Source organism: Callithrix jacchus, chromosome 12, assembly GCF_049354715.1.
Source record: "Callithrix jacchus isolate 240 chromosome 12, calJac240_pri, whole genome shotgun sequence".
NCBI classification, from domain to species: domain Eukaryota; kingdom Metazoa; phylum Chordata; class Mammalia; order Primates; family Cebidae; genus Callithrix; species Callithrix jacchus.
In genome coordinates, this window is record NC_133513.1 from 61,062,869 (window position 1) to 61,089,506 (window position 26,638).

At 40.6% G+C, this 26,638-nt stretch overlaps 1 protein-coding gene and 2 pseudogenes across 1 annotated transcript; 2 read left to right on the top strand and 1 right to left on the bottom strand.

Moving 5' to 3' along the window:
• Positions 1-1,274: 1,274 nt before the first annotated feature.
• KIFBP (kinesin family binding protein) lies at positions 1,275-26,148 on the bottom strand. Its single transcript, XM_002756295.7, has 7 exons — positions 25,674-26,148; positions 21,630-21,728; positions 14,558-14,637; positions 14,086-14,269; positions 10,324-10,408; positions 7,915-8,030; positions 1,275-2,722 (listed from the first exon to the last, which is right to left on the bottom strand). The coding sequence occupies exons 1-7, from the start codon at positions 26,097-26,099 to the stop codon at positions 1,847-1,849; spliced, it is 1,866 nt and encodes a 621-aa protein (XP_002756341.2). The 5' UTR covers positions 26,100-26,148; the 3' UTR covers positions 1,275-1,846.
• On the top strand, positions 3,608-5,192 carry LOC144578531 (glycine cleavage system H protein, mitochondrial pseudogene; annotated as a pseudogene).
• On the top strand, positions 18,014-19,352 carry LOC100386218 (ribosomal protein L30 pseudogene; annotated as a pseudogene).
• Positions 26,149-26,638: the final 490 nt, after the last annotated feature.

Below are 26,638 nucleotides of genomic sequence, written 5' to 3' on the forward strand. Positions count from 1 at the left end.
TTTTCAGCCAGGCGCAGTGGCTCATACCTGTAATCCCAGCACTTTGGGAAGCTGAGGTGGGCAGATCACTTGAGATCAGCAGTTCAAGACCAGCCTGGTGAAACCCCCCCTTTACTAAAAATACAAAAAATTAGCCAGGTGTGGTATTGTGCACCTATAGCCCCAGCTACTTGGGAGACTGAGGCAGGAGAATCACTTGAACTCAGGAGGCAGAGGTTGTAGTGAGCTGAGATCGTGCCATTGCATTCCAGCCAGGGAGCCTGGGCAACAGAGTAAAAAAAAAGTTTGCCATTTTAGTTTTCCTTTCTTAACAGCACTTAAATGGCCTGAAATTATCTTAGTGTTTACTCGCTCTGTGAGACCAGGTCCTTGTTTATCACCATATTATCTATAATTAGAAAAGTGAGAACAGGGCCTGACCTTAGTAAAGACTTCAATAAATATCAGTTAAATACTGAGTGAATTACACACTTCTGACTGCTATACTCAAAGATTTTTCTTCCTGGAAAATTGATCTCAAAGGGAAAGCAAGGTGATGTTCATATGTTTATGTTAACATAAATGTTACAGAACCTTAGCGTTGATCCAGACCTAAGCTTTCAGAAGCAAATTAACAGGCAAGCTAACACCCAGAGCTATTCTCTGTATTAAATGTTACAACTGATCTTGACAATACACCCAAGAGGAATTCTATTTTAATCCTGCATTTCTTAAAATGACTAACACCAAGGTTTAGTCATAACATATATATCCCTTCTCAACAGTGCTTAAAAGTTTGTAAACATGCCAGGATCCCCTGATGAGAAATCACAGTCAATAAAAGTTTCCTGGGACACAGTAATAGCTCAGTAAACATTTACTAAGTGAATAATATTTTATTTTACTTTTTACTTTATTTACTTTTTTATTTTTTGAGACAGGATCTCACTATCATCCAGGCTGGAGTGTAGTGGCAATTATGGTTTACTGCAGCCTTGGCCTCCTGGGCTCAAGCAATCCTCCCACTTTAGCCTCCCAAGAAGCTGGGATTACAGGCAGGTGGCATCATGCCCCATCTAATTTTTGTATGTTTTGTCGAGATGGGTTCAAGTGATCCTCCCACCTCAGCCTCCCAAAGTGCTGGGATTACAGGCATGAGCCACCGCACTCAGCCATGAATGATATTTTAATGTTTTCTAACTTTGTAATGTTATTGAAAAAATATTCCTCTCTAGTTTCAAATATGCTAATATCTCTGAGGTATCAAAAAAATAAAACCAATGCTCACAAGAAAATAAAAGGGGAAATGGAAGTTTTTATTAGTGAAATAAGTCTGTTTATTTTCTTTCCAACAAGGCCTTTTGCTCCTATAATTGAGACAAACCATTTTACACTTTATAATAACATAACTTAGTTTTTAGTATTTTCAAAAGGGAAAGATTTTGAGTGGGGGGAATTTAGGAAATCAAATATTTTAGAAAGAGTAACTACAGAGTTACTTTTTCAATTTTAATACAGTAACAGACTTGACTACCAGGTATATTACCCAGCATTTTTTCTTACAAGGAATCTATCAAGTACTAGCCAACAAATAATCTACATTTAAAAAGGTTTATATTTAAATAGAAACAAGCATCGAAAATACAAAAATCACATGTCTTTAACAAGGCAATTTACATAATTAGGTGTAAATTATTAATTAACTTTATGTTCCTTAGGATCCTAGCAAACACTCAGTTTACTGTATTTCAAGCTCAAACTGCACTCAACTGGCTATAAAGGTAAACATCACAATGGAATTGCGCCAGTTTGACTAGGGAAAAAGATCACTTCAACATTATGCATTTCCTTTCTTTAAAAGCAGGGATTAAGTCAGGGCCATCTTGGTTCTGAATCTCTCCATTTTTGCTGGGAGAAGACTAACCATCTCTTTACTAAGTTCTAGCTCAACTTCTATTTCCTGGGCAGCCTCAGGATGCTTTTCACAGTAATCAACAATAAATTTGTAATGTTCCAATGATGTTGCCAGATTTTCCAGCTCTTTCTTGGGATCCATAGTAATGATTTTGCCATAGAGACTGGCAACTCGAAACTTCGCTAACATGGCAGGGCGAAGAACATCTTCCCCTATATGCTCAGGAAATACTTTATTTGGGTCTCTCAGGGAGTCTAAGAAGAGCTGGTAGTACTTCAATGCTGACTTATTAAGATTATTTATTTTTTTTACAATGTGTGAATCAGGATCCCTTAGCCTGTCAGCAATGGTGACCTTCAAATCCATCATATCATAGTAAGCATGTGCAATTTCAAACTGGATCTGTCTGTTGACCAACAGATAATACTGTGGATTCAGGTCTACAGTTAGGGGCTCTAGCATGGCTATTCTGCGTTTATGCATCTTGCACCGTCTCTCCATGTCAGTTTCAAAGAATGCAAGCACCTTAAACAGAGCACTGTGGTCTTGGACAACTTCAATATGGTCAGTGACATAACCATCAATCTGAAAGAACTGTTTGGCCTCAAAGACATAGTGCTGACCCAATAAGAAAAGTTCTCTGGCTTCTTCAAAATCTAAAGGTTTCAAGTAGCTCACTTTCTCTTCTACTGCAGAGATGGCATCACACAGTTCACCAGTTCCAAATTGCACAGCTTTTTTCCGAATGCTTTCCTCCTCATCCAGTTCTTTTTTCCTTAAAGCTCTAAGTTCAGACTGTTTATCTAGGTCAAGCTCTCCTATGTTGTCCTGAAGAAAAAAGAAATTATGGTTAAGTAGAACGCTCACCTCCTGTTGTTAAAAAATATTAAAGCAAACTTCAGAGTAAAGAAAAGTCTCTTACTTTCCAGCCTGGTTTAGGGAGGTATCATAATCTTAAACACCTTTGAAAACTACTTTCTTTCTTCCAATCATATTAAAAACTCAGCAAATGTGAAAAAAGAGTATTTAAATAAATTAGACAAGCTGCTTATATATAATTTATTCTAAGGAACTGAAATTCATTTACAGTTACTCCTTCCAGTAAGATAAATGTTACATGTAAAAGTACTTTGAAAATTGTGAAACATTACATTCACATGATATATTAACAGTATTTATTTTTTAACATTGTAATAAGACTGTAATCTACATAAAAATATTTCACAAGGATGCAATTAAGATTAATGCTACCATGTTTATGCTGTTAAGCTTTTAATGAAATATATCAGAGAGAAATGCTCTAGGTCTCTTAAAGACATCAAAGTGAAGAAAGAGTTAAATCTACTTCATAAAGTTTTATTTATCTCCCCTGCCTTTTGGCAGGAGGAGCAAATTAAAAAAAGAAAAGAAAAAAGAACTAAGATGGTTAAAAAATAGAGTAAGCTCTTCTTGGCCAATAAAATTAAATAACAGATCCCAAGGCCTTTTCTTCTTTTCACTTGACATTGTCTCACTAGTGATCTTTCCACAAACCCTTCAAGGTTAAGTGTTCAAAAGATGAAGACAACAATGCTTCAAAGCCTTGATTGCTCCAACCCCTTTCTAACTCTAACTTTACCTTATATCACACTCCCTCTCCCCCAGCTCCAACATCAAAGCCTTTGGTCCATCCCTTCTGATACCATCCTCCCTTACGCTAGGGAACTCCTAAACATGCTGTTTCAGCTCCTTGGAATGGTGTGCCTCCTTTTCTTCAGTCTAGGTAACTCCTACTCACTCATCCCTAGAGCTTGCTTTTTATTTCCTCCTATTGTGCCTTCTCATATCATGTGTCTCTCCTTTGTGGAACTTAACAAAATTGTACTTTTACATGAAGTCAAAGGCTAAATCCATTTTTGTTCATCATAGTATCCTTGGCCAATGATACTTTTATTTAGCAAAGTGTTGGCATAAATAAATACTTAATTGAATAAATTTGTGTATGTCTTTAAGCTTCAACTGAAGAAGGCCTTTCAGATAAATACACAGATAGATAAAGAATGAAGTTAAGGTTAAATAAGAAAGTCAGGGCCAAGTGCAGTGGCTCACACCAGTAATCCCAGCACTTTGGGAGGCCGATGTGGGTGGATGCTTGAGCTCAAGAGTTTAAGATCAGCCTGTGCAACATAGTGAAACATGGTCTAAAAAAATACAAAGAATTAGCCAGGCACAGTGGCACACACCGATGGTCCCAGTTACTTGGCAGGCCGATGTGGGAGGATCGCTTGAGCCAGAGAGGTGGAGGTTACAGTGAGCCGAGATCATGCCACTGCACTCCAGCCTAGGTGAGAGAGAACCCAACTCAAAAAACAAAATTCAGCCCCACCCAGCCCCACCTCTCCACGTGGGTGGTGGAGGCGTAGTGCTGCGACCTGGGTACCCCTTCGAACATAAAGCTGCGAGTGGTGTGGAGTGTGTGGGCCGTTCTCTGCACCCTGTGCGCAGTCCAGTCACCTGCAGCGTCCTGCCTGCCAAGGTCCTGGTCCTGGCAGCTGGGGGGCAGGCGCCATCCCAATGCTGCGCACGGGACCCGCTCTGATCTCAGTGTGTAAATTCACAGAGAAACAGGAATGGATAACAACAGAAAATGGTATTGGAATAGTGGGAATCAGCAATTTTGCACAGGAAACATTGGGAGACATTGTTTACTGTAGTCAGCTTAAAGTTGGCACGAAATTGAACAAACGATGAATTTGATGCTTTGGAAACTGTGAAAGATGCTAGTGAACTCTATTCTCCTTTATCGGAAGAAGTAACTCAAATTAATGAAGCCCTTGCAGAAAATCCAGGACATGTAAACAAATCTTGTTATGAGGATGGTTGGCTGATAAAGATGACACTGAGTAACCCTTCAGAACTAGATGAACTTATGAGTGAAGAAGCATATAAGAAATACATAAAATCTATTGAGGAGTGAAAACGGAACCTCTAAATAAACTAGTATGAAATAATGCAAAAAAAAAATCAGTTTAAGGAAAATCTGAGTAATTTAGTAGCATGGCAAATATGTGAGTTAAAACTAATCAAGTAATGAGGTTCTAAGTTCCTAGACTAGAAGCATTAACTAAATGAAAGATAAGGGTCAAATCACAGTGCATTTTACTTGATACAGTCACTTCAAATGTAGGTCGTAAGTTTCTAAATTTTGTATACTTCCTTCCTTCCTGGGCTGCTTGTTTATTTACTTGTTTTCTCTAGGATGCTTTCTTAAATTAGCCCACTGTTTTGTTCCAATAGTCCCTGTTTTGCTTCCAGTTTTCCTTACCTGATGAGAAGAAACCTGACAGTTCTTCCTGGCTCCAAATTCTCTAGACACAAAGCCCAACAGTTCTTCTATTTTGTTTTTTTGGTTTTTTTTGAGACAAAGTCTCGCTCTTGTCCCCAGGCTGGAGTGTAATGGCATGATCTAGGCTCACTGAAACCTCCACCTCCCTGGTTCAAGCGATTCTCCTGCCTCAGCCTCCTGAGTAGCTGGGATTACAGGCACCTGCCACTATGCCTGGCTAATTTTTGTATTTTCAGCAGAGACGGGGTTTCACCACGTTGGCCAGGCCGGTCTCCTGACCTTAGGTAATTCGTCTGCCTTGGCCCCTCAAAGTGCTGGGATTACAGGCAAGAGCCACCTCACCAGGCCTGTCTTTCCTTAATATGCCTCATCTTTACCCACTAGCCTCTAAAATGATCTTTATCTTTTCAAGACCTAAGATGATGTGTTGAGGTTTATTTGCTTAGTTTTCTTTTGTTTTACAAAGTTCTACATTATTTACCACTGATACGGTCTGGATTTGTGTCCCTGAACAAATCTCATGTCAAATTGGCAGAGAGACCTGGTGGGACGTGACTGGATCATGGGGGCAGACTTCCTCCTTGCTGTTCTTGTGGTAGTGACAGAGCTCTCTCACAAGATCTGATGGGTTTAAAGTGTGTGGCATTTCCTGGTTTGCTCTCTCTCTCTCCTGCTCTGCCATGGTAAGACATGCCTTCCCTTTCACCTTCTGCCATGATTATGAGTTTCCTGAAGTCTCCCAGTCATGCTTCCTGTTAAACCTGCGGAAATGGGAGTCAACTAACCTCCTTTCTTCATAAATTACCCAGTTTTAGGTAATTTATGAAGAAAATTACTTTTTTTTTTGAGATAGGGCCTCACTCTGTCACCCAGACTGGAGTGCAGTGGCGCAATCTTGGCTCACTGCGACCTCTGCCTCCCAGCTCAAGTGATTCTCCTGCCTCAGCCTCCTGAGTAGCTGGGACTACAGGTGCGCACCACCATGCCTGGCTAATTTTTTTGTATTTTTGGTAGAGACAGGGTTTCAACATGTTGCCCAGGTTGGTCTCAAACTCATGAACTCAAGTGATCCGCCCACCTTAGCCTCCCAAAGCGCTGGGATTACAGGTATGAGGTGCTGCGCCTGGCCTCAGGTAGTTCTTTATAACAGTGTGAGAACAGACTAATACAACCACTAATGATCATTACACTTTTATGAAGCAGAGTCCTACAAAATAAAAAAAAAAAAATGATCACGCTTTGATACACACAAAGAAAAACAGCAGCACAATGATTCCCCCAGGAAAGCTTCCTATGTATCCACACTTAGTATACTGCATCAAAATGATTAGTTTTATTATCCTCCCTATTGGTTAGGAACTAGAATTGGGCATAAATTAATAATGATGATGATAGTTAACATTTATTAAGGACTTAGTATGTCTCAGGCACTTTTCAGAGGCCTTAATATATACTGATTTAACTCTCATAACAACAGTATTAAGTAAGAACTATTATCTCCAACTTACTTGTGAGGAAATAAACGCAAAAAGATATTAAGTAAATTGCCACAAAGATACAGCTACGAAGTGGCAGAGCTGGAGTTCACACCTACCTAGTGTGTTTCCAGACTCCATGTTCTTCACTGCTTCTATTTTTGAACAATTACATGGGCTATTTCTTAAAAGTCTACCCTTTTAGATTTTATCAAGTTCATGCTGTGTGTAAGATAACACTGACAAATATATAAAGATTAATAAGGCCTTGGCCAGGTGCAGTGGCTCACGCCTGTAATCCCAGCACTTTGGGAAGCCGAGATGGGTGGATCACTTGAGGTCAGGAGTTCAAGATCAGCTTGGCCAACATGGTGAAACCCATCTCTACTAAAAATACAAAAATTAGCCAGGTGTGATGGCAGGGACCCATAATCCCAGTTATTCAGGAAGCGGAGGCAGGAAAATCCTTTGAACCTGGGAAAAGGTTACAATGAGCTGAGATCACGCCACTGTACTCTGGCACTCTAGCCTGGGCAACACAGCAAGACTCCGTCTCAAAAAAAAAAAGATTAGTAAGGCCAGGCACAGTGGTTCACGCCTGTAATCCCAGCACTTTGGGAGGCCAAGGAGGGAGGATCACTTGAGCCCAGGAGTTCAAGACCAGCCTGGGCAATATAGTGAGAGCCAGTCTCTACAAAAAAATTTAAAAATTAGCTGGACATGATGGCACACACCTGTACTCCCAGGATGACGTGGGAGGATTGCGTGAGCTAGGGAGATCAAAGCTGCAGTGAGCCATGATCATGCCACCACACCCCAGAGTGAGAGCCTATTTAAAAAAAAAAAAAGAATATGATACAGTTCCCAGCTCTTTAAAAAACATATTCTAACCAAAGAAAAGTCTTCAAGGAAGAGGTAGTATTTAAGATAGGCCTTGAATTAATACGATTTATTTTATTTATTTATTTTTGAGATGGAGTCTTGCTCTGTTGCCCAGGCTGAAGTGCAGTGGCCCAATCTTGCCTCACTGCAGCCTCTGCCTCCTATTCAAGCAATTGGATGAGTAAGATTTAAAACCAAGAAAGAAATATTTATGAGAGCATTTTACATGCCTTTCATGTTAAACACAATGTGAGCCTAATGAGCACAATCCTCACTATGAGTTTTTACTTACAAGTTGCTCATTTAAGAAAGAAAAAGGCAACTTTTGACTGTATTACCTGCATAGAGAGTTGGGCATTCTGCATGAGAGTCAAACAATATTTGATCCAGCATCTTGCTATTTCCCCCTTTCTTTGATGATAAAGCTCTGGCACTTCTCCTTCAGCTTCAGGAGCTAAAATATACATGTGATTTGTTTAAGTTAATAATCACAACTGTAATTTCCATTGGGTACTGTAATATTTTTTATATCACTTTTTCCTGACTGTAAAAGTAACAGATCTTCACTGAAGCAGGGGGTTCAGGGGAAAGGGAAGAAAGACCCACCCCAAATCCTACTACCCAGAAGCACTCACTACTATTTTTGCATATTTATTCTCATACCACGATCACTTTATTCATATCATTATCAACTCTCAGCTTCATTTTTAAATATAGCATTATATACAATTAAATAGATAATCCATTATTTAACCATTCTTCTAGTTCTAACCCGGAACTTGTTGTTTCCAATTCTAATCACAAAAACCTCTATGTCACACAACACGTGGTTGTGGGGAATCTGGTGCTAAACCATTCACAGATGAGCTGCTTCTGGGTCAGAGTGGCATACATAGCAGAGCAGCTTTCTTGCTGCAATCTATTGTAAGTCAGCCCTCAACACAAAGGTTTGTAAAGCTATATTTATTTATTTATTTATTTATTTATTTTAAACTTGAAACATAAATATATCTGTGCAAAAATCTGTCTGAATTTTGGATTACTTCCTTAGGACAGATTCCTAGAAGTGGAATTTACTGAGTAAAAGAGTTTATACAATTTTAAGTAATTCACAACATACAGCCAAATTATTTTCTTTCTTTTTTTTTTTTTTTTTTTTTGAGGCGGAGTTTCACTCTTGTTACCCAGGCTGGAGTGCAATGGTGTGATCTCGGCTCACCGCAACCTCCGCCTCCTGGGTTCAGGCAATTCTCCTGCCTCAGCCTCCCGAGTATCTGGGATTACAGGCACGCGCCACCATGCCCAGCTAATTTTTTGTATTTTCAGTAGAGACGGGGTTTCACCATGTTGACCAGGATGGTCTCGATCTCTTGACCTCATGATCCACCTGCCTCGGCCTCCCAAAGTGCTGGGATTACAGGCATGAGCCACCATGCCCGGCCACAGCCAAATTATTTTCAACAAATACTCCAACCAACAATATATGAGAATGCTCAGGAAGAACATTTTGAAAACATCGGACATTGATATTTTTTCAGCTTTCTATTTTGAAGAGTTAAAAAAAAAAACCTCACAATATTACTTTAAATGAGATATTAATATCTCAGAAATTTATTTTATTAATTTTTTTTGAGACAAGTGCCTCTTTGACTTAAACTAATCTATAATTAATTCAATGTAGTCAATATATTAGGGGAGAAAGCAACTATTTACTTTGATAATGTACATTCCTTTAACCCTTAAGGGCCTCTGCATTTTTCAGATCCACAATTAGAATGTCCATTTTTAAAGAAGACATGATGTTTCAAAATCTAAAACATCTTAAGAAGGTTGGAAACTGTTCAACAGTGAGTTATAGAATCAAATAGAGGATAAATAATGAACTTATTATAAAACCTGTTAAACGACTCAAAGACATGTTAACTGTGATTTTCTAAGACTAAATGAAACCCTGTACTTAAAAAGATGGATATTTGGCTACATCGCTTATGCATGTAGTATTCCAACCAAAAATATATCATCTGAATCATGGCATAAGAAAACATCACACAAACCCCAGTTGACAGTAATTCTATGAAATAACTGGCCTGTATTCTTCAAAAATGTTATGTGATGAAAACTAAAGAAAGGCTGAGAAACTATTCCAGATGAAAAATGCCTAAAGAGATGTGACAACTGAATCCAATATGCAATCTTGAACTGTATAAACCAGTACTGGAAAACAAATGCCAAAAGGAATATTAGGGCAACAACTGATGAAATAGAAATATGCACTGTTGATAAAAGAAGTGTATCAATGTTACTTTTAAAAAAATTTCTTTAAAAAAATAGAGATGGGGGGGTCTCACTATGTTGACCAGGCTGGTCTTGAACTCCTAGCCCCAAGCGAGCCTCCATTCTTGGCCTCCCAAAATGCTACAATTATAGGCATAAGCCACCATGCCTGGCCAATGTTACATTTCTTGAATTTAATAAATGATCTATGATTATGTAAGAAAATATTCTTCTTAGGAAATATATACTGAAGTATGAAATGGTAAAGAACCCTAATGTATGTAACCTTTTCTCTAATGGTTCAGAGAGAAAAATAAAATTTGATTCCAAGTGAGGAAAACACTAAAAATTGGTGCATTTAGAAGAAAGGCATATGATAGCTCTTCTGTTCTTGCAACTTTTCAAAAGTTTAAAATCATTTCAAAATAAAACATTTTTTAAAAGCTATTTAAAACATGCATAAATAAACTTACTGTCTTCTGTGGCTGAGATCTTTCCAGTTTGACCAAAAATTACATTAGCAGCTGATAAACAGTGCCTGGCCTCCATAAAGCATAGCTATTGGGGAAATAAACAACAGTGAATGCAATTATCACACAGCTTTATTTGCAACTGATACCTGCATACTTTTTTTTTTAATATGGGAAAAGCTATAAAATCAGATAAAAATACCACAAAGGAAGCCCTTGTGGAGCTGCAGATCATTCAGAAGGTATAAAAGATATATTATCGTATTATCTGTTTAAAATGTTACCTCAAAGGTTAAAATAATAATGCCCCTAAACTCTTTAATAATAATCCAGTCTGGCTGAAAGACAACTACCAAGTAAAAGTTAGCTCTCCTTATATAATCAATGAATATACAGGAATGGCTGTCATCCTACACTTAAATTGCCTCAAAAGTCCTTTAGGTTCAGTCTAAATAGCCAAAATCCCATGCACAATAAATTCTTAGAGTATTTTACATTGTGTCAGAGGATTAAAATAAATTTTTTTTTTAAGAGATAGGGTACTCACCCTGGCCCAAGGCGGAGTGCAGTGGCAAAATCATAGCTCACTGCAGCCTCAACCTCCTGGGCTTAAGGGATCCTCCCACCGTTAGCCTCCTGAGTAGCTGGAATATAGGCACATGCCACCAAGCCTGGCTAATTCTGGGGTTTCTCTATGTTGCCTAGACAGGTCTCCAACTCCTGGCCTCAAGAGATGCTCCCACCTTGGCCTCCCAGAGTGCTGGGGTTATAGATGTAAGTCACCTTGCCCAGCCTGAAGATTTAATTTTTATTAGGTTTAGAGAGCCCTTTTACATCCTAATATACAAAGACAAATAGGATAAATTCAGATAGGAAGAGATTCCTGTGTTCTAAAATCTTTACAATTTACATACAATAAAACTTCCCACCAAGTTTTAAAGTCAACAGATTTCTATAGATGAACTTTATGGAACTGCTTTACCAACACTCTTGAAGACTTCATAATTCAATTCTCGGCACGGCAAACTTCTCAAACAATTAGAGAAGACCTCCTTGTTAACAGAAACATTTTGTACTTGTTATGTAAGTCAAAGGACCACCCAGCAGAAGTTCAAAGTTAAAGTCCAACTTTTAGTTGGAAGCCACCCTCATTAAACAGAACATCTACTTAATATTAATAATACCTGAAAGGCTTTAAATGGTTGGCTATAACTTTAAAATCACTGCATTAAATGTATCTTTTCATTATGGCAAATTCAGAAGCCCCATCTTGAGAATAGCTGGGCACATGTAGTATTAGGCCAGCAACATCTAAACATCTATAGATAAAAATGTATTAAATCTTTTTTTTTTTTTTTTTTTTTAAATTTAGATGGAGTTTCACTCTTGCTGCTCAGACTGGAGTGTAATGGCGCAATCTCGGCTCACCACAACCTCTGCCTTCTGGGTTCAAGTGATTCTCCTGCCTCAGCCTCCCAAGTAGCTGGGATTACAGGCATTCGCCACCATGCCCGGCTAATTATGTATTTTTAGTAGAGACGGATTTCACCATATTGGCCAGCTGGTCTCAAACTCCTGACCTTGTGATCTGCCTGCCTCCGCCTCCCAAAGTGTTGGGATTACAGACGTGAGCCACCACGCCCAGCTAATTTTGTATTTTTAGTAGAGATGGGGTTTCACCATATTGGCCAGGCTGGTCTCGAACTCCTGACCTTGTGATCCACCCACCTCAGCCTCCAAAAGTGCTGGGATTACAGGCAGAAGCCACCATGCCTGGCCAGTGTGTCAACTCTTAAAAGCCAAAAGAAAGTTAGTTTACATAATGAAACTTTATCCCTCTACAAGCCAATCCCTTAACCATTATCATCATTTCAGCTTTGTCCAGATTGACTCCCTGTGAGCAACCACTGCTAAAACAGTGAGTGCCTTATGCCCTCTAGGTGGCTGGTAAATGTGGGACTTTAGCAGCTGCCAGGTAGGGATTCACCAAGTAGCAAAACCTCATCACTGGAATCAGATGAAGATGACAATGATATAAATGAAATTGCATTTTAAACAACATGGTTCAAATCCCTCTTTTTGCAATACAACTTAGTTTTAACAAAAACTTAAAGATTTTGGTAAAAAATAAAAGTACAGGGTGTGGAAAGTGCTCACGGAAATTACTGCATGCTCCACATAAGTAATGCTTAACAACTTTAAATTTAAAATCACACTTTAATATCTAGATATCTTAGTACTGCCAATATCCATGGAGTTTTAAGTATTAAAGTCACAGTGACTATATAATTTTAAAGTTGCTAAACAAAATGAACAAGGGGCCTCCAACAGCTATAAAAAAGATGTCACAAGCAGAGGCACTTGATAACACTTTTGATGAGAACAATGAAATGGATTCATGAGAATTAGTTAACTGAATACTCTGATATATGCAGTAGTGTTACTTACACACTTGATCTTAGACCAAAGTCCTAGAAGCGATGTTGCAGTCACCACAGCCCTTTCTCTCCTGCTAATAGCTTTTCTGAATGAAACTCTGTGGGACAATACTTTAATCATAGGACGTATTTACAGAACCAATGCTAACAAAATGCTCAAAAAGGATAAAGTCCCAAGGATAAGGCAGCAGGTTACCAGAGAGATGAAAGAAGGAACTCTGATAAGCAGAGAATCATCAAAATTTCAGAGGCTTGTGAATTAGAAATACGAATAAAAGCAATTTCTATTGCTGAGATGGCTTATTAAGGATTAATAGGAAAATCTAGTTAGAAAAGGTAAGGTAAAATTATTTTAGCATTAAAAACTTTTAGTGAGTAAAGGAATAAATGAGTCAAGAGTACATCAACATGATCTGAGCAATGCTTTTTTAAATTTTTATGAGAAATTCTGATAAACAACTAAAAAGTTAAAAAACATTGTCCCAAAGCCGGGCGCGGTGGCTCACGCCTGTAATCCCAGCACTTTGGGAGGCCAAGGCGGGTGGATCACGAGGTCAAGAGATGGAGACCATCCTGGTCAACATGGTGAAACCCCGTCTCTACTAAAAATACAAAAAAATTAGCTGGGCATGGTGGCGCATGCCTGTAATCCCAGCTACTCAGGATGCTGAGGCAGGAGAATTGCCTGAACCCAGGAGGCGGAGGCTGCGGTGAGCCGAGATCGTGCCATTGCACTCTAGCCTGAGTAACAAGAACGAAACTCCGTCTCAAAAAAAAAAAAAAAAAAATTGTCCCTGTGTAACAATGCAAAAGAAGTATGTCATAAAGACCTAGAACTTCGGAACTCAGCAGACATATTTCCAACATCAAAAAATTATTAGAGTTAATTCTGAAAAATAACTGAAATGCATCACATGCTTTTATCAAAGCCCACATTTAACAGTCAACTTCCTCAGTCAAATTCTCTGAGTTATGAGATTACCATTACATAAAGATAAAGTTATATCTACAAGAAAAATCTGCAATTTAAGGTAATATCTCACTAAAATGAGTTGAGATAGTGTGCCTATGTTAAAAAAAGCATTAGTCTTAAGTAACATGTATAACAAATGATAAAATTCAGTATTTTTAAACTCAAAAGAATTCATAAAACAAAAAGCTACAAAATTTTAGTACACTGGCAAATTGAGCTACATTTTCGGGTCCAGTTGTACATCATCAAATACAAGTTACCTGTTTTTAAAAGATGGTATATTCAAGGTACTACTGGTTCTATTTTTATACCTACTATTGGTATTCTGTTAGATAACTACTTCAAGAAGCATACCTTATTGATGTAAAACTGTGACAAGGTAGCAGCATTGATAGCCCACTCTATAGGATGGTAGGCGTTGTGCTCAAGCTGCCGCTTTAGTGTACTGTGGCAATAGTGAGCAGCCTTCTCAAACATTTCCAGATGCTGGTAGACTTGAGCTAGGTAATATAGGTTATGAGTATAAACTTTTTCAAATCTGTAAAGAAAAAGTAAATCAATATTTGTGTAATGGTTTAAGTTTTATAAGTAAATTTCATATATATTTATTTTGATCCACCAACCCTTTGAATTGAATTTATTTATTGTATCTATTTTACACTGAGTCTCAGGTTTGAACAAGATCACATAACAAGTAAGTGGTAAATGAATGTTTTACTCACATCAGAATCCAGATTCTGCAACCTTTATAAGTGCCTTTTTGAACAATCACCTTATCTATGCTATGTGGAAATATTTGTAAGGGCTAATTTCTATATCTACTCACCTTTTTGATCTCTCTTGTTCAGTAAGTTTCTCTTCTGCAGGAAGAAAACATTCAGTTGGATCAAGAGGAGGACTCCCAACCTACAATTAAGAAAAACAAAAGCTCTTTAAAGTTTTAAACCGTAAACACCAAGTGCCCTCTTCTGGAGGACCTGGAGAAATCAACTTTTACAAGACAAATACATTTCATTTTTTCCTAGTCCTTTTTTTTTTTTTTTTGAGATCCTAGTTCATTTTTATATTACTTGAGAAGTAATTTTCCATTTTTAAAATTTTTATTTATTTTTTGAGACGGTCTCTGTCACCCAGGCTGGAGTAGAGTGGCACAATCTCAGGTCACTGTAACCTCCACCTCCCAATCCTCCTACCTCAAGCAATCCTCCTACCTCAACCTCCCCAGTAGCTGGAACTACAGCTCTGCACCTCCACACCTGGCTAACTTTCATATTTTTTTGTAGAGACAGGGCTTCATTATGTTGCCCAGACTGGTCTTGAACTCCTGGGCTCAAGCAATCGACCTGCCCTGGCCTCCCAAAGTGCTAGAATTATATGCGTGAGCCACTGCACCTGGCTTAACAAGTAATTTTCTTAACCATAAAATCTGAGTCAAACAAATAAAAGATATCCTATAAGTTCACATTTGACAAAAATTTAACTGTTGTTGCAATTAAACTGCAAATATGCAAAAAAATCCACCAATTTGCTTTTAGACATATCTAATTCTTTAAGTATTTTGTTTTTTCTTTTTTTAATTCTTATTATTTATTTAGAGATGGGGGTCTTGCTCTGTTGCCCAGGCTGGTCTTGAACTCCTAGCCTCCAGTGATCCTCCAGCCTCCCAAAGTACTGAGACTACAGGCATGAACCACTATGCCCAGCCTCTTTAAGTATTTTAAATCATAATTTTGTCTGGTAAAAGGGCTTTTTAAAAAACCTACATGAGCATAAGAAATAGGAAAAATGTATATATCTCCACAGTAATATTATTCTAAACTGACCACTAATAAAAATCAAATGAGAGGTGTTTTTTTGTTTTTTTGTTTTTTGTCTTTTTGAGACAGAGTCTTGCTCTGTTGCCCAGGATAGAGTGCAACAGCACAATCTCGGTTTACTGCAACCTCCACCTCCTGGGTTCAAGTGATTCTCCTGCCTCAGCCTCCTGAGTAGCTGGGATTACAGGCACATGCCACCATGCCCAGCTAATTTTTGTATTTTTAGTAGAGACAGGGTTTCATCATGTTAGTCAGGCTGGTCTTGAACTCCTGACCATTTATTCTAATATTTTTTTCTCAAAGAAATAAGTATATTAGTCCCTTTCCATATAGGGACATTAAAACCAGATTCCATTATTTATTGTCTTGGGCAAGTTGCTTGATCTCTTGTGTTTCTGTTTCCTCATCTATAAAATAAGGGTAATAACAGTATCTATTCATAAGGTTATAAGGATTAAGTGAGTTAATATTTATAAATCACTTACAACCCCCTAATTTTTCCAAAAGAACAGAACTGCCTAACCTCTGCCTCATTCTATCCTTTTTTTTTTTTTTTGAGATGGAGTCTCACACTGTAGCCCAGGCTAGAATTCAGTGGCACAATCTCCACTCACTGCAACCCTCCACCTCCCAGCTCTCCTGCCTCAGCCTCCTGAGTAGCTGGGATTACAGGCCACCAACACCATGTCCAGCTAATTTTTTTGTATTTTTAGTAGAGATGGGGTTTCACTACGTTGGCCAGACTTGGTCTTGAACTCCTGACCTCGTGATCCGCCCGCCTCAGCCTCCCAAAGTGCTGGGACTCCAGGCGTGAGCCACTGTGCCCGGCCCCTCATTCTACTTCTATGAGGACAGTCCCATCTAGAAGCACACTCTTGCTTTTAACTGAATTAATTAAACTCCAAAAGCAACAATGCTTTCCAAAACAAATATGATTTTACATTATGCATGTAAACACTAAAAGCGGCATAACTTGGGCTCCCAGGATTTACAGAAAGTAAAAATAACTAAGACAGGAAGCAAGGCCCAAGGCAAACACAACAGATAAGTAATTTTTCAGAGAACTCTTCAACAATTCTGAGGGCTGCTTAACATGCTTACCCCTGTCTAGATGAGAGGAATTAATCAATATATTATTTTATGTACATACTTCACTGTTACGGCTTTCACACTTCGTATGTAACATTAACAGTCAAATCAGTCTTTCAACTGAAATAGTGGTATAACTAAGCACAAAGAATTTTGCTGTATGTGTTATGTTTCCATATCAATACTATTTTTAATGAAATACTATTGATGCTTAGTATCTTTTTTTTTTGTAAAGACGTGTTCTTGCTTTGTTGCTCATGTTTAGTCTTGAACTCCTGGCATCAAGAAATCTTCCCACCTTGGCTTCCCAAAGTGCTGGGATTATAAGTAAAAGTCACCGAGCTCAGCTTTTGCATTTTAGTTTATTTATTTTATTTTTGAGACAGGGTCTCGCTCTGTTGCCCAGGTTGGAGTGCAGTGGCTGGATCCTGGCTCACTGCAGCTTTCACCTCCTGGACTGACCTCCCGGACTCAAGCCATCTTCCCACCTCAGCCTCCCAAGTAGCTGGGATCACAAGCACAAGCCATAACACCCAGCTAATTTTTTTTTTTAGTTTTTGTAGAAACAGAATACCACTATGTAGCCAACGCTGATCTTGAACTTCTAGGTCAAGCAATCCACCCACCTCAGTTTCCCAAAGTGCTGGGATTAAAGGTGTGAGCCACTGTGCCTGGCCTCAAACGTTACATTTTAAATTACCATACAAGAGTGTGAGCCTAAAAGCAAGAAAGGAGAGACTAACATCTCTATTTGGCTTTGTGGCACACTGCTCTTCTTAGTACCACAGGAAGAAAGTTAAAATGCCAGGGTACAAGGCCAGGCATGGTGGCTCATGCCTGTAATCCCAGAACTTTGGGAGGGTGAGGTGGGCGGATCACTTTAAGTCAGGAGTTTGAGAGTAGCCTGGCCAACATGGTGTCTATAAAATATAAAAATTAGCCAGGCACGGAGGTGGGTGCCTGTAATCCCAGCTACTCGGGAGGCTGAGGCAAGAGAATCACTTGAACCCGGGAGGCAGAGGTTGCAGTGAGCCAAGATCACACCACTGAACTCCAGCCTGGGCGACAGAGCAAGACTCCATCTCAAAAAAAAAAAAAAATTAAAAATAAAAATGACATTGTAACTTCTTCCACCATTAAGTCAATAAGCTCTATAAAATAGTAAAAATATTTTTATTCAGGGTCACTAATAATTGTTTGACATCAAACAAGTACAAAACCATATATGAATTAAAATTTTAAACTAATTTTTTAAACTGAAAATCTCCATTAAATTCACTCAAGTACTCATATACTTATAATACTGTTTTATTTTTCTTCTTCATATTGCTCTGGATGGACAAGGTAAAATATTCATTATTAAAAAAAAAAAAAACTGGCCAGACACGGTGGCTAACACCTGTAACCCTAGCACTTTGGGAGACTGAGGCAGATGGATCACAAGTTCAGGAGTTTGAGACCAGCCTGACTAACATGGTGAAACCCCATCACTACTAAAAAAATACAGAAATTAGCTGAGCGTGGTGGCGCTGTAATCCCAACTACTCAGGAAGCTGAGGCAGAAGAATTGCTTGAAGCTAGGAGGCTGAGGTTGGAGTAAGTAGAGATTGCACCACTGCACTCCAGCCTATGTGACAGAGCGAGACTCCATCCTTAAAAAAAAAAAAGCTTTCTCGTTCCCTGGCCATCTTAGCGTCTGCTTTTGATTGGGGGCTGTCCCACACCTAAGGCAGGAAGATGGTGGCCGCAAAGAAGACAAAGAAGTCACTGGAATCAATCAACTCTAGGCTCCAACTCGTTATGAAAAGTGGAAAGTATGTGCTGGGGTACAAGCAGACTCTGAAGATGATCAGACAAGGCAAAGCAAAATTGGTCATTCTCACTAACAACTGCCCAGCTTTGAGGAAATCCAAAATAGAGTACTATGCAATGTTAGCCAAAACTGGTGTCCATCACTATAGTGGCAATAATACTCAACTGGGCACAGCATGTGGAAAATGCTACAGAATGTGCACATTGGCTATCATTGATCCAGGTGATTCTGACATCATTAGAAGCATGCCAGAACAGACTGGTGAAAAGTGAACCATACAAAATTTTCCTTTAATAAAATTTTTCCAAGCTTGTTTTAAAATACAAAAACAAATTAAAAAAAAAACAAAAACAAAAAAAAACCAAGGCCGGGCACGGTGGCTCTTGCCTGTAATCCCAGCACTTTGGGAGGCCGAGGCGGGTGGATCACGAGGTCAAGAGATCCAGACCACCCTGGTCAACGTGGTGAAACCCTGTCTCTACTAAAAATACAAAAAATTAGCTGGGCATGGTGGCATGTGCCTGTAATCCCAGCTACTCAGGAGGCTGAGGCAGGAGAATTGCCTGAACCCAGGAGGCGGAGGCTGTGGTGAGCTGAGATGGCACCATTGCACTCCAGCCTGGATAACAAGAGCGAAACTCCGTCTCAAAAAAAACCAAACCAATCTTGCTCTGTCACCCAGGCTAGAGTACAGTGGTTCAATGATACCTCACTGCAACCTCAAACTCCTGGGATCAAGTGACACTCCTGCCTCAGTCTCCCAAGTAACTAGAACTATAAGTGTGTGCTGCCACATCTGGCAAATTTTTAAATTTTTTGTAGTGATGAGGTCTTGCTATGTTGCCCAGGCTGGTCTCAAACTCCTGGGCTCATGTGACCCTCCTGCCTCGGCCTCTGAAAGTGCTGGGATTACAGGCATACAAGCTTCTCATATCATTTTGTAGTCAAGCATTCTGATGCCTGAATTTAGCAAACATAATTCTGTATGTTTAGTCTCTTTTATATGATATATAATGTTATTTCAAGTTTTTTAATGTTATAAAAACACTTTATTAATGGATTTTTTTTTGAAACAGGGTCCTGCTTTGTCGCCCAGGCTGGAGTGCAGTGGCATGATCTCAGCTCACTACAGCCTCTGCCTCCCAGGTTCAAGCGATTCTCCTGTCTCAGTTTCCTGAGTAGCTGGGACTACAAGTATGCGCCACCACACCCGGCTGTTTTGTATTTTTAGTAAAGATGGGGTTTCACCATGTTGCCCAAGCTGGTCTCGAGCTCCTGACCTCAAGAGATCTACCTGCCTCAGCCTCCCAAAGTGCTGGAATTACAGGCATGAGCCACCATGCCCAGCCATATTAATGGGCTTTTAAAGCAGACAGATGTGACAAATAGTAATCCACAGCAAAATATTGTACCTGATCATTTCTCTTTCATATTAAAAAAAAGTTTATTAAAGAAACAGATGTAACACAGTGGCTTGTCACCTTTATAGGCTGTGACCCCTAAAGTGAGAGTTTTCAGCATTAGCTCCCCAGAGCCCTAGAAGTTCTACAGCATCTCTTTTATACTACTGAAGTGGGGAGGAAGGAAGAATCTGCAGTGGACTGGGCTCTGGGTTCTTCTAACCTCCTTAACCAGAGTAACTCAATCCATTTTATTTTATTTTTTTGAGATGGAGTTTTGCTCTTGTTGCCCAGACTGGAGTGCAATTGCACAATCTCAGCTCACCACAACCTCCACATCCCAGGTTCAAGCAATTCTCCTGCCTTAGCTTCTCGACTGGCTGGGATTACAGGCATGCGCCACCACACCCAGCTAATTTTGCTTTATTTTTTTGAGACTGAGTTTCGCTCTCGTTACCCAGGCTGGAGTGCAATGGCGCAATCTCGGCTCACCGCAACCTCTGCCTCCTGGGTTCAGGCAATTCTCCTGCCTCAGCCTCCTGAGTAGCTGGGATTACAGGCATGCGCCACCATGCCCAGCTAATTTTTTGTATTTTTAGTAGAGACGGGGTTTCACCTCGTTGACCAGGATGATCTCGATTTCTTGACCTCGTGATCGACCCGCCTCGGCCTCCCAAAGTGCTGGGATTACAGGCTTGCTAATTTTGCATTTTTAGTAGAGTTGGGGTTTCTCCATGTTGGTTAGGCTGGTCTCAAACTCCTGAACTCGGTGATCCGCCCTCCTCGGCCTCCCAAAGTGTTGGGATTACAGGCGTGAGCCACCGTGCCCAGCTTCAAATCAGTTTTTATACGCTGTATTTTCAGAAGGGTTTCACAGGTTAAAAAAAAAAAAAAACATTGAAAAACCATTGCCCTGAAGCAGTGGTTCTCAAAGTACAGTACAGTACTTAGGACAACAGCATAAGCATCACTGAGGACCTTGTTAAAAATGCAAATTCCTAGGCCTCACCCCAGAACTACTAAATCAGAGACTGGAAGCCCAGTCTGCTGTGCTTTCACAAGCTCTCCAGGAGATTTTAATGGGTGCTAACGTTTGAGAACCATTGCTTCAAAGATTTCAGATGTTTTGTTAAAAGTTATTGCTTCTGTCAAACAGTGGTATTTTCATTGAAAACCAAAATAGAATGTTTAGATTATAAATACAAAAACATGCAAATAGTATTTTGGGATAACATTAGAATAACGTTTCTTTTAGCCGGGCGCGGTGGCTCACGCCTATAATCCCAGCACTTTGGGCTGAGGCGGGTGGATCATGAGGTCAAGAGATCGAGACCATCCTGGTCAACAAGATGAAACCCCGTCACTACTAAAAATACAAAAATTAGCTGGGCATGGTGGTGTGCGCCTGTAGTCCCAGCTACTCAGAAGAATTGCTAGAACCCAGGAGGCAGAGGTTGCAGTGAGCCGAGATCGTGCCATTGCACTCCAGTTTGGGTAAAGACAGCAAAACTCCTTCTCAAAAAAAAAAGAATAATGTTTCTTTCATAATTGTATTTAGACTAGGTTGCCATTATGTCCTATCCAAGGATTATTTTTTTAAAACCCCAAAGTCCTTAATATGCAATAATTTCAGTTATTAGGTGACTTCCCAAATAGCTCTATAGAGAAGTTCCTGGGCACAGTGAAGAGTCACAGCGATATGATGCATGAGGAATTCTTACTATCAATTCTTGACTAGTTTTCAATCAAAACTGAAAAATTATCTGACATGTAACATACCTCTTTCATATATTGATTATATAGTGCTTCTGATGACTCTAGGTAAGCCTGTGCAGTTTCAATTTCTTCTCTTTCAGACCACAGGATACCCAGGTTATTCTAGAAAATAAGGAAAAAGAGAAACAAACAATAATATAAGCCTTCCAATTAAAGTAACTTTCATAGTTTTAAAGTCAATACTTACGAATCAAATAGTGGAGTTGGATTACCAATGAATTAATAATTCCCAATGATACTAACCTTATGTAGTACAGCAGGTAGCTGCTAAAATGAACCCTATTTCTCTATAAAGAGAAATAAAATTAAATTAAAAAAAAAGAAAAGCTTTGTTTAACCTATGCATTCTAGCTGAGATCTGTTTGCCTCAGGCTAGTAATCACAGGTCCATGTGCCAGCAGATACCTTGCACACACAAAATTGAGTAATACATATCATGTATAAAAGGTAAAGACTATATGGTCCCTGTATATTTAAAAGGAATAATACCTAATTCTCATGGGTGAACAATTAGTGAGGGGCAAAGAGACAGAAGTTACTAACCCACAAGGGAGAACCAAGCAAAGTCAGCAGAAAAGAGAAAAGTCCTGTGCTCTGGGAATGCTGCAGAATGGGCGCTGGAAGGTTTCAGGGACCAGGCGGCAATCCAGGTCATACCAGGAACATAAGTGGATGTCAGTAAATGTGGCAAAGGGCCTTCAAGCTGAAGAAAACTGAACAAGCCAAGACACAGAACCACAGGAGTACTGCCTGTTCAGAGGAGAGTGAAGCATTTGTTCTGAGTAGCACGATGTGAACTAAGAAGAGACATAAAACTCAGGAAAACCTCACCCAACGAGAGAGTCCAGAAACAACACTGGTCTGTATTTCTTAACAGCAATTCAACAAAGAATCTGAGGTGGCCTGCAAAACTAACAAGAGAGCAAATTATCTTCCCAAAGGCAGGGGCACCACATGCTCTTTGCAGAGGGTCAGTAGCCAAGGATCATGCTGCAGTCCCTCCCCAACCCCACTGTGACACCCCAATAATCAAATTCACCAGGAATAACCTTCCTTAATAGAAAATCTCTCTCCTCTCAAAATGTAAAACAAAAAAGATAAAATCAAAGAAAATAAAACAAAAAGAGACCATCAGAGCAAGCTTTAGCCCTCATAAGTCACCCCTACTGAGAACAAGGTCTACCCCATTACTGAAACTGATTTGTAACACTGTTCCTACTACATCCTCCTCTTCAAAAAAAGTAAATAAATACCACACAAAATATAAACTTACCCCAAATAAAAGTCAGCATCAACCTAAGGATCCTACTGTAATATTACTACACTAACCAAGGATATTTTAATCCTCTTCCAACCCATTTCCAAAAAACTCCTCATGTGAGACTTCTGGAAGCATTACAAATACTGTTGCATTACAGTCCTCTTCTTGATGTAGTCTGAAGTCTTAAAACAGAAAAAAATTTACATATTTTTCTACACCACCACTGAGGGTTAATTATCACAAAAGGCCTACAACCAAAATCCCCATCCCCTTGATTCTCAAGCTATTAGAAATTTCCCCTCATATTAAACAATGGGAAACACACATAGAAGATGAAAAGTCATGCTAAAATTTTAAAAAGACGAGCCATGGTGGCTCATACCGGTAATCCCAACACTTTAGGATGCTAAGGTAGGTAGATGGCCTGAGCTCAGGAGTTTGAGACCAGCCTGAGCAATCAAATGAAACCCAGTCTTCACAAAAATACAAAAATTAGCTGGGTGTGGTGGCACACAACTGTGGTCCCAGCTACTTGGGAGGCTGAGGTGGAAGGATCGCTTGAGCCAAGTAGGTGGAAGTTACAGTAAGCCATGAGGTGCTACTGCTATCCAACCTGGGCAACAGAGCAAGATTCTGTCTCAAAAAAAAAAAACAAAAAAAAAACATGAAAAAGAAACTGTGTCACCACACTAACAGTCTAAACTTTGCCTAAGACAAAATAAGTTTACTTGGTTTACCCAAGTTACAGGCATATTATAAAGTACTCAAGAAATTAACACCCTATAAAAACAGTGAAACAATTTTAGGTGGGAGCATAAAATTAAAATCATCTCATCCTCTGGCAAAGGGTTCTTCCAAAATGCCAAGTCCACAGAAGGGATGTGTGGCAAACCATCTGCACAGGGTTGTCTCCCATACCTGCCCACTCTCAGGCCAACAGCCTTTACCCTTTTGTCCAGGTCCACTTCAGAGGTGCAGGAATATTGAATGCTTGACGGATATCGGCTGGCTTTTTGTGCTGCACATGATGTCCTCCAGCACCTGCTGCCAATGCCTTAGCTTTGTCAAGTGCTTCCGGACCAGTGCGTATCTCCAATATTATTTATTTCTTAGTTCGGAGACATCCTCATTGACAACTTGTTCTAGTTTCTGGACAGATAATTGCAATCTCTTCTTTTTTTTTTTTTTTTTTTTGACACAGAGTCTTGCTCTGTCGCCAGGCTGGAATGCAGTGCCGCAATCTTGGCTCACTGCAACCTTCGCCTCCCAGTTTCAAGCAATTCTCCTGCCTCAGCCTCCCTAGTAGCTAGGACCACAGGCGTGTAACACTATGCCTGGCTAGTTTTTTGGGTTTTTTTGTTTGTTTGTTTGGCGTGGGGGCATTGTTTTTGTTTTGTTTTTTTTTCCTGTAGAGACAGAGTCTGACCTTGCTGCCTAGTCTGGTCTCAGACTCCTGGCCTCACACCATCCTCCCACCTCAGCCTCCCAAAATGCTGGCATTACAGATGTAAGCCACTTGCCCTGCCCAGATTTACTGAATAAACCAAACACCTTATAAATGGGAAACAAAAAGTTATTATAAGAATTCAAAGGTAGGAAGGAGAGATCAGTTTGGTTCAAAATGGTCCCAAGAAAGTTATTAATACTAAAGGAAGTGATTCTTGAGATGGGTTTTGAAGAATGGGGAAGAATTCCCTGAGATACAAACAAATGAATTTGATAAGAAAGGAAGCTAAAAATTTTGGACATTTTGTTTTGAATTAAGAATGTATCCTGAAGCCAGGTGCGGTGGCTCAAGCCTGTAATCCCAGCACTTTGGGAGGCTGAGGCGGGTAGATCACAAGGTCAAGAGATCGAGACCATCCTGGTCAACATGGTGAAACCCCGTCTCTACTAAAAATACAAAAAATTAGCTGGGCATGGTGGCGCGTGCCTGTAATCCCAGCTACTCAGGAGGCTGAGGCAGGAGAATTGCCTGAACCCAGGGGGCAGAGGTTGCGGTGGTGAGCCGAGATCATGCCATTGCACTCCAGTCTCAAAAAAAAAAAAAAAAAAAGAATGTATCCTCAGCTAAGCACTGCGGCTCTGGCCTGTAGTCCCAGCAATTTGGGAGGCCGAGACAGAAGGATCACTTGAGTCCAGGAGTTCAAGACTAGCCTGGGCAATATAGTGAGACCCCCATCTCTACGGAAAATTTAAAAAATTACTGGGAGCAGTGAGGTGCACTTGTGGTCCCAGCTACTATGAAGGCTGAGGCAGGAGGATTGCTTGAGCCCAAGAGGTGGAGGCTGCAATGAGCTATGATGGCACCATTGAACTCCAGCCTGGGCGACACAGTGAGACCCCATCTCTAAGAAAACAAAACAAAAATGTACTCCAGTCACTGTCATTTCCTTGAAACGTTAAGATTTAAATTACTTCGGATTTTCTTAATAGAATGAATAGGAGTTGGAGTGGTGGAGAGGAAAATGCATGACAATTCAGGAGGGTCTCCGACACCAATGCATCGCCACAACTAAGTGAAGCAACAGCAAGCGATGTTAGAGTGGGCGACAAGGGTGAACAGGGAGCTTGGGGGCGACAGTGGGAGATCTAGTTACAAAGCAATAAGTCCTTTAGACTCGCCTTGTTGAAGATCATAGATGCTCTCTGGGACTCAGTCCAGAGCTTCAAAAAACATGGAGACGAACTGCGCCTTAGAATGTCTGCCCTTGGCCTTGGCAAGGGCTCCTCCCCATCCCTCGCCATTCACCGTCAGGGGCCGGCCTGGCGGGGCTTGCTCTCACCTGCGCCTGGATGCAGAGGGAGATGCAGTCGTGCGAGAGCCGGTACCTGCGCAGCAGCCGCAGGCATTTCACCAGGTGCTCCTCCCCCGCCGATAGCTCCTCAGTGTCGATGTGGTTCACCCCGAGGTGGAACTCGATGACCGCCAGCCTCACCGCTCGCTGGCCTACAGGCCCCTCGGGCTCCACCACCTCAGCCGGTAGCCCCAGGGCGTGGTCATCCGCACCTGGGCAGTCGTCGGCCTCAGGCCGCTCATCCTCGTCCTCAGACGTGGGGCCGAGCAGCGCCTTGACCTCTTCGAGCATCGCTCGGGCGCTGTATTTGGACTTGTACGGTTCCTTCTCCGGATTTTTATGCAGTTCCACCCGCGACAGGGCCAGCGCCGCCTGGAATTTCTCGCAGACCTCGGCCCACGGAACGTTCGCCATAGCGGCCTCTACTGCCTGGCTTTCCCCAACGTTTGCAGTCGGGACTCCCGCCTTCCTTCTGCTTTGCGACACTTTACTTACGGCTCTCGACAGGTCGGGGCCGCTGCTGAACGGGAACCAATAAAACCCGCCCGTAAAACCGCAATACGTTCGTCAGCGGCCAATGGGAAGACGGAGCAGTCACCACAGCAACCATTCTCATGGAAATGAAGTTGTCAATGAGCATGTTCCCGCCTCCTTCCCCGCCCCCTGCAGCGGTGAGTTTATATCTAGATTGACCCTGTGAGGACGGATTTATATAAAAATGTTTAAGGCCGGGCGCGGTGGCTCAAGCCTGTAATCCCAGCACTTTGGGAGGCCAAGGCGGGTGGATCACGAGGTCAAGAGATCCAGACCATCCTGGTCAACATGGTGGAACCCCGTCTCTACTAAAAATACAAAAATTAGCTGGGCATGTTGGCGCGTGCCTGTAATCCCAGCTACTCAAGAGGCTGAGGCAGGAGAATTGCCTGAACCCAGGAGGCGGAGGTTGCAGTGAG

What these genes read in the sequence shown, in the direction of transcription:
- KIFBP (XM_002756295.7), bottom strand. Translation starts at nt 26,099, where the DNA reads ATGGCGAACGTTCCGTGGGCCGAGGTCTGCGAGAAATTCCAGGCGGCG. An exon ending in GAACAAGAGAGATCAAAAAG is followed by an intron (nt 14,270 to 14,557) that starts GTGAGTAGATAT and finishes TTTTCTTTACAG; the next exon opens with ATTTGAAAAAGTTTATACTC. An exon ending in ATGCCCAACTCTCTATGCAG is followed by an intron (nt 2,723 to 7,914) that starts GTAATACAGTCA and finishes TTTTTTCTTCAG; the next exon opens with GACAACATAGGAGAGCTTGA.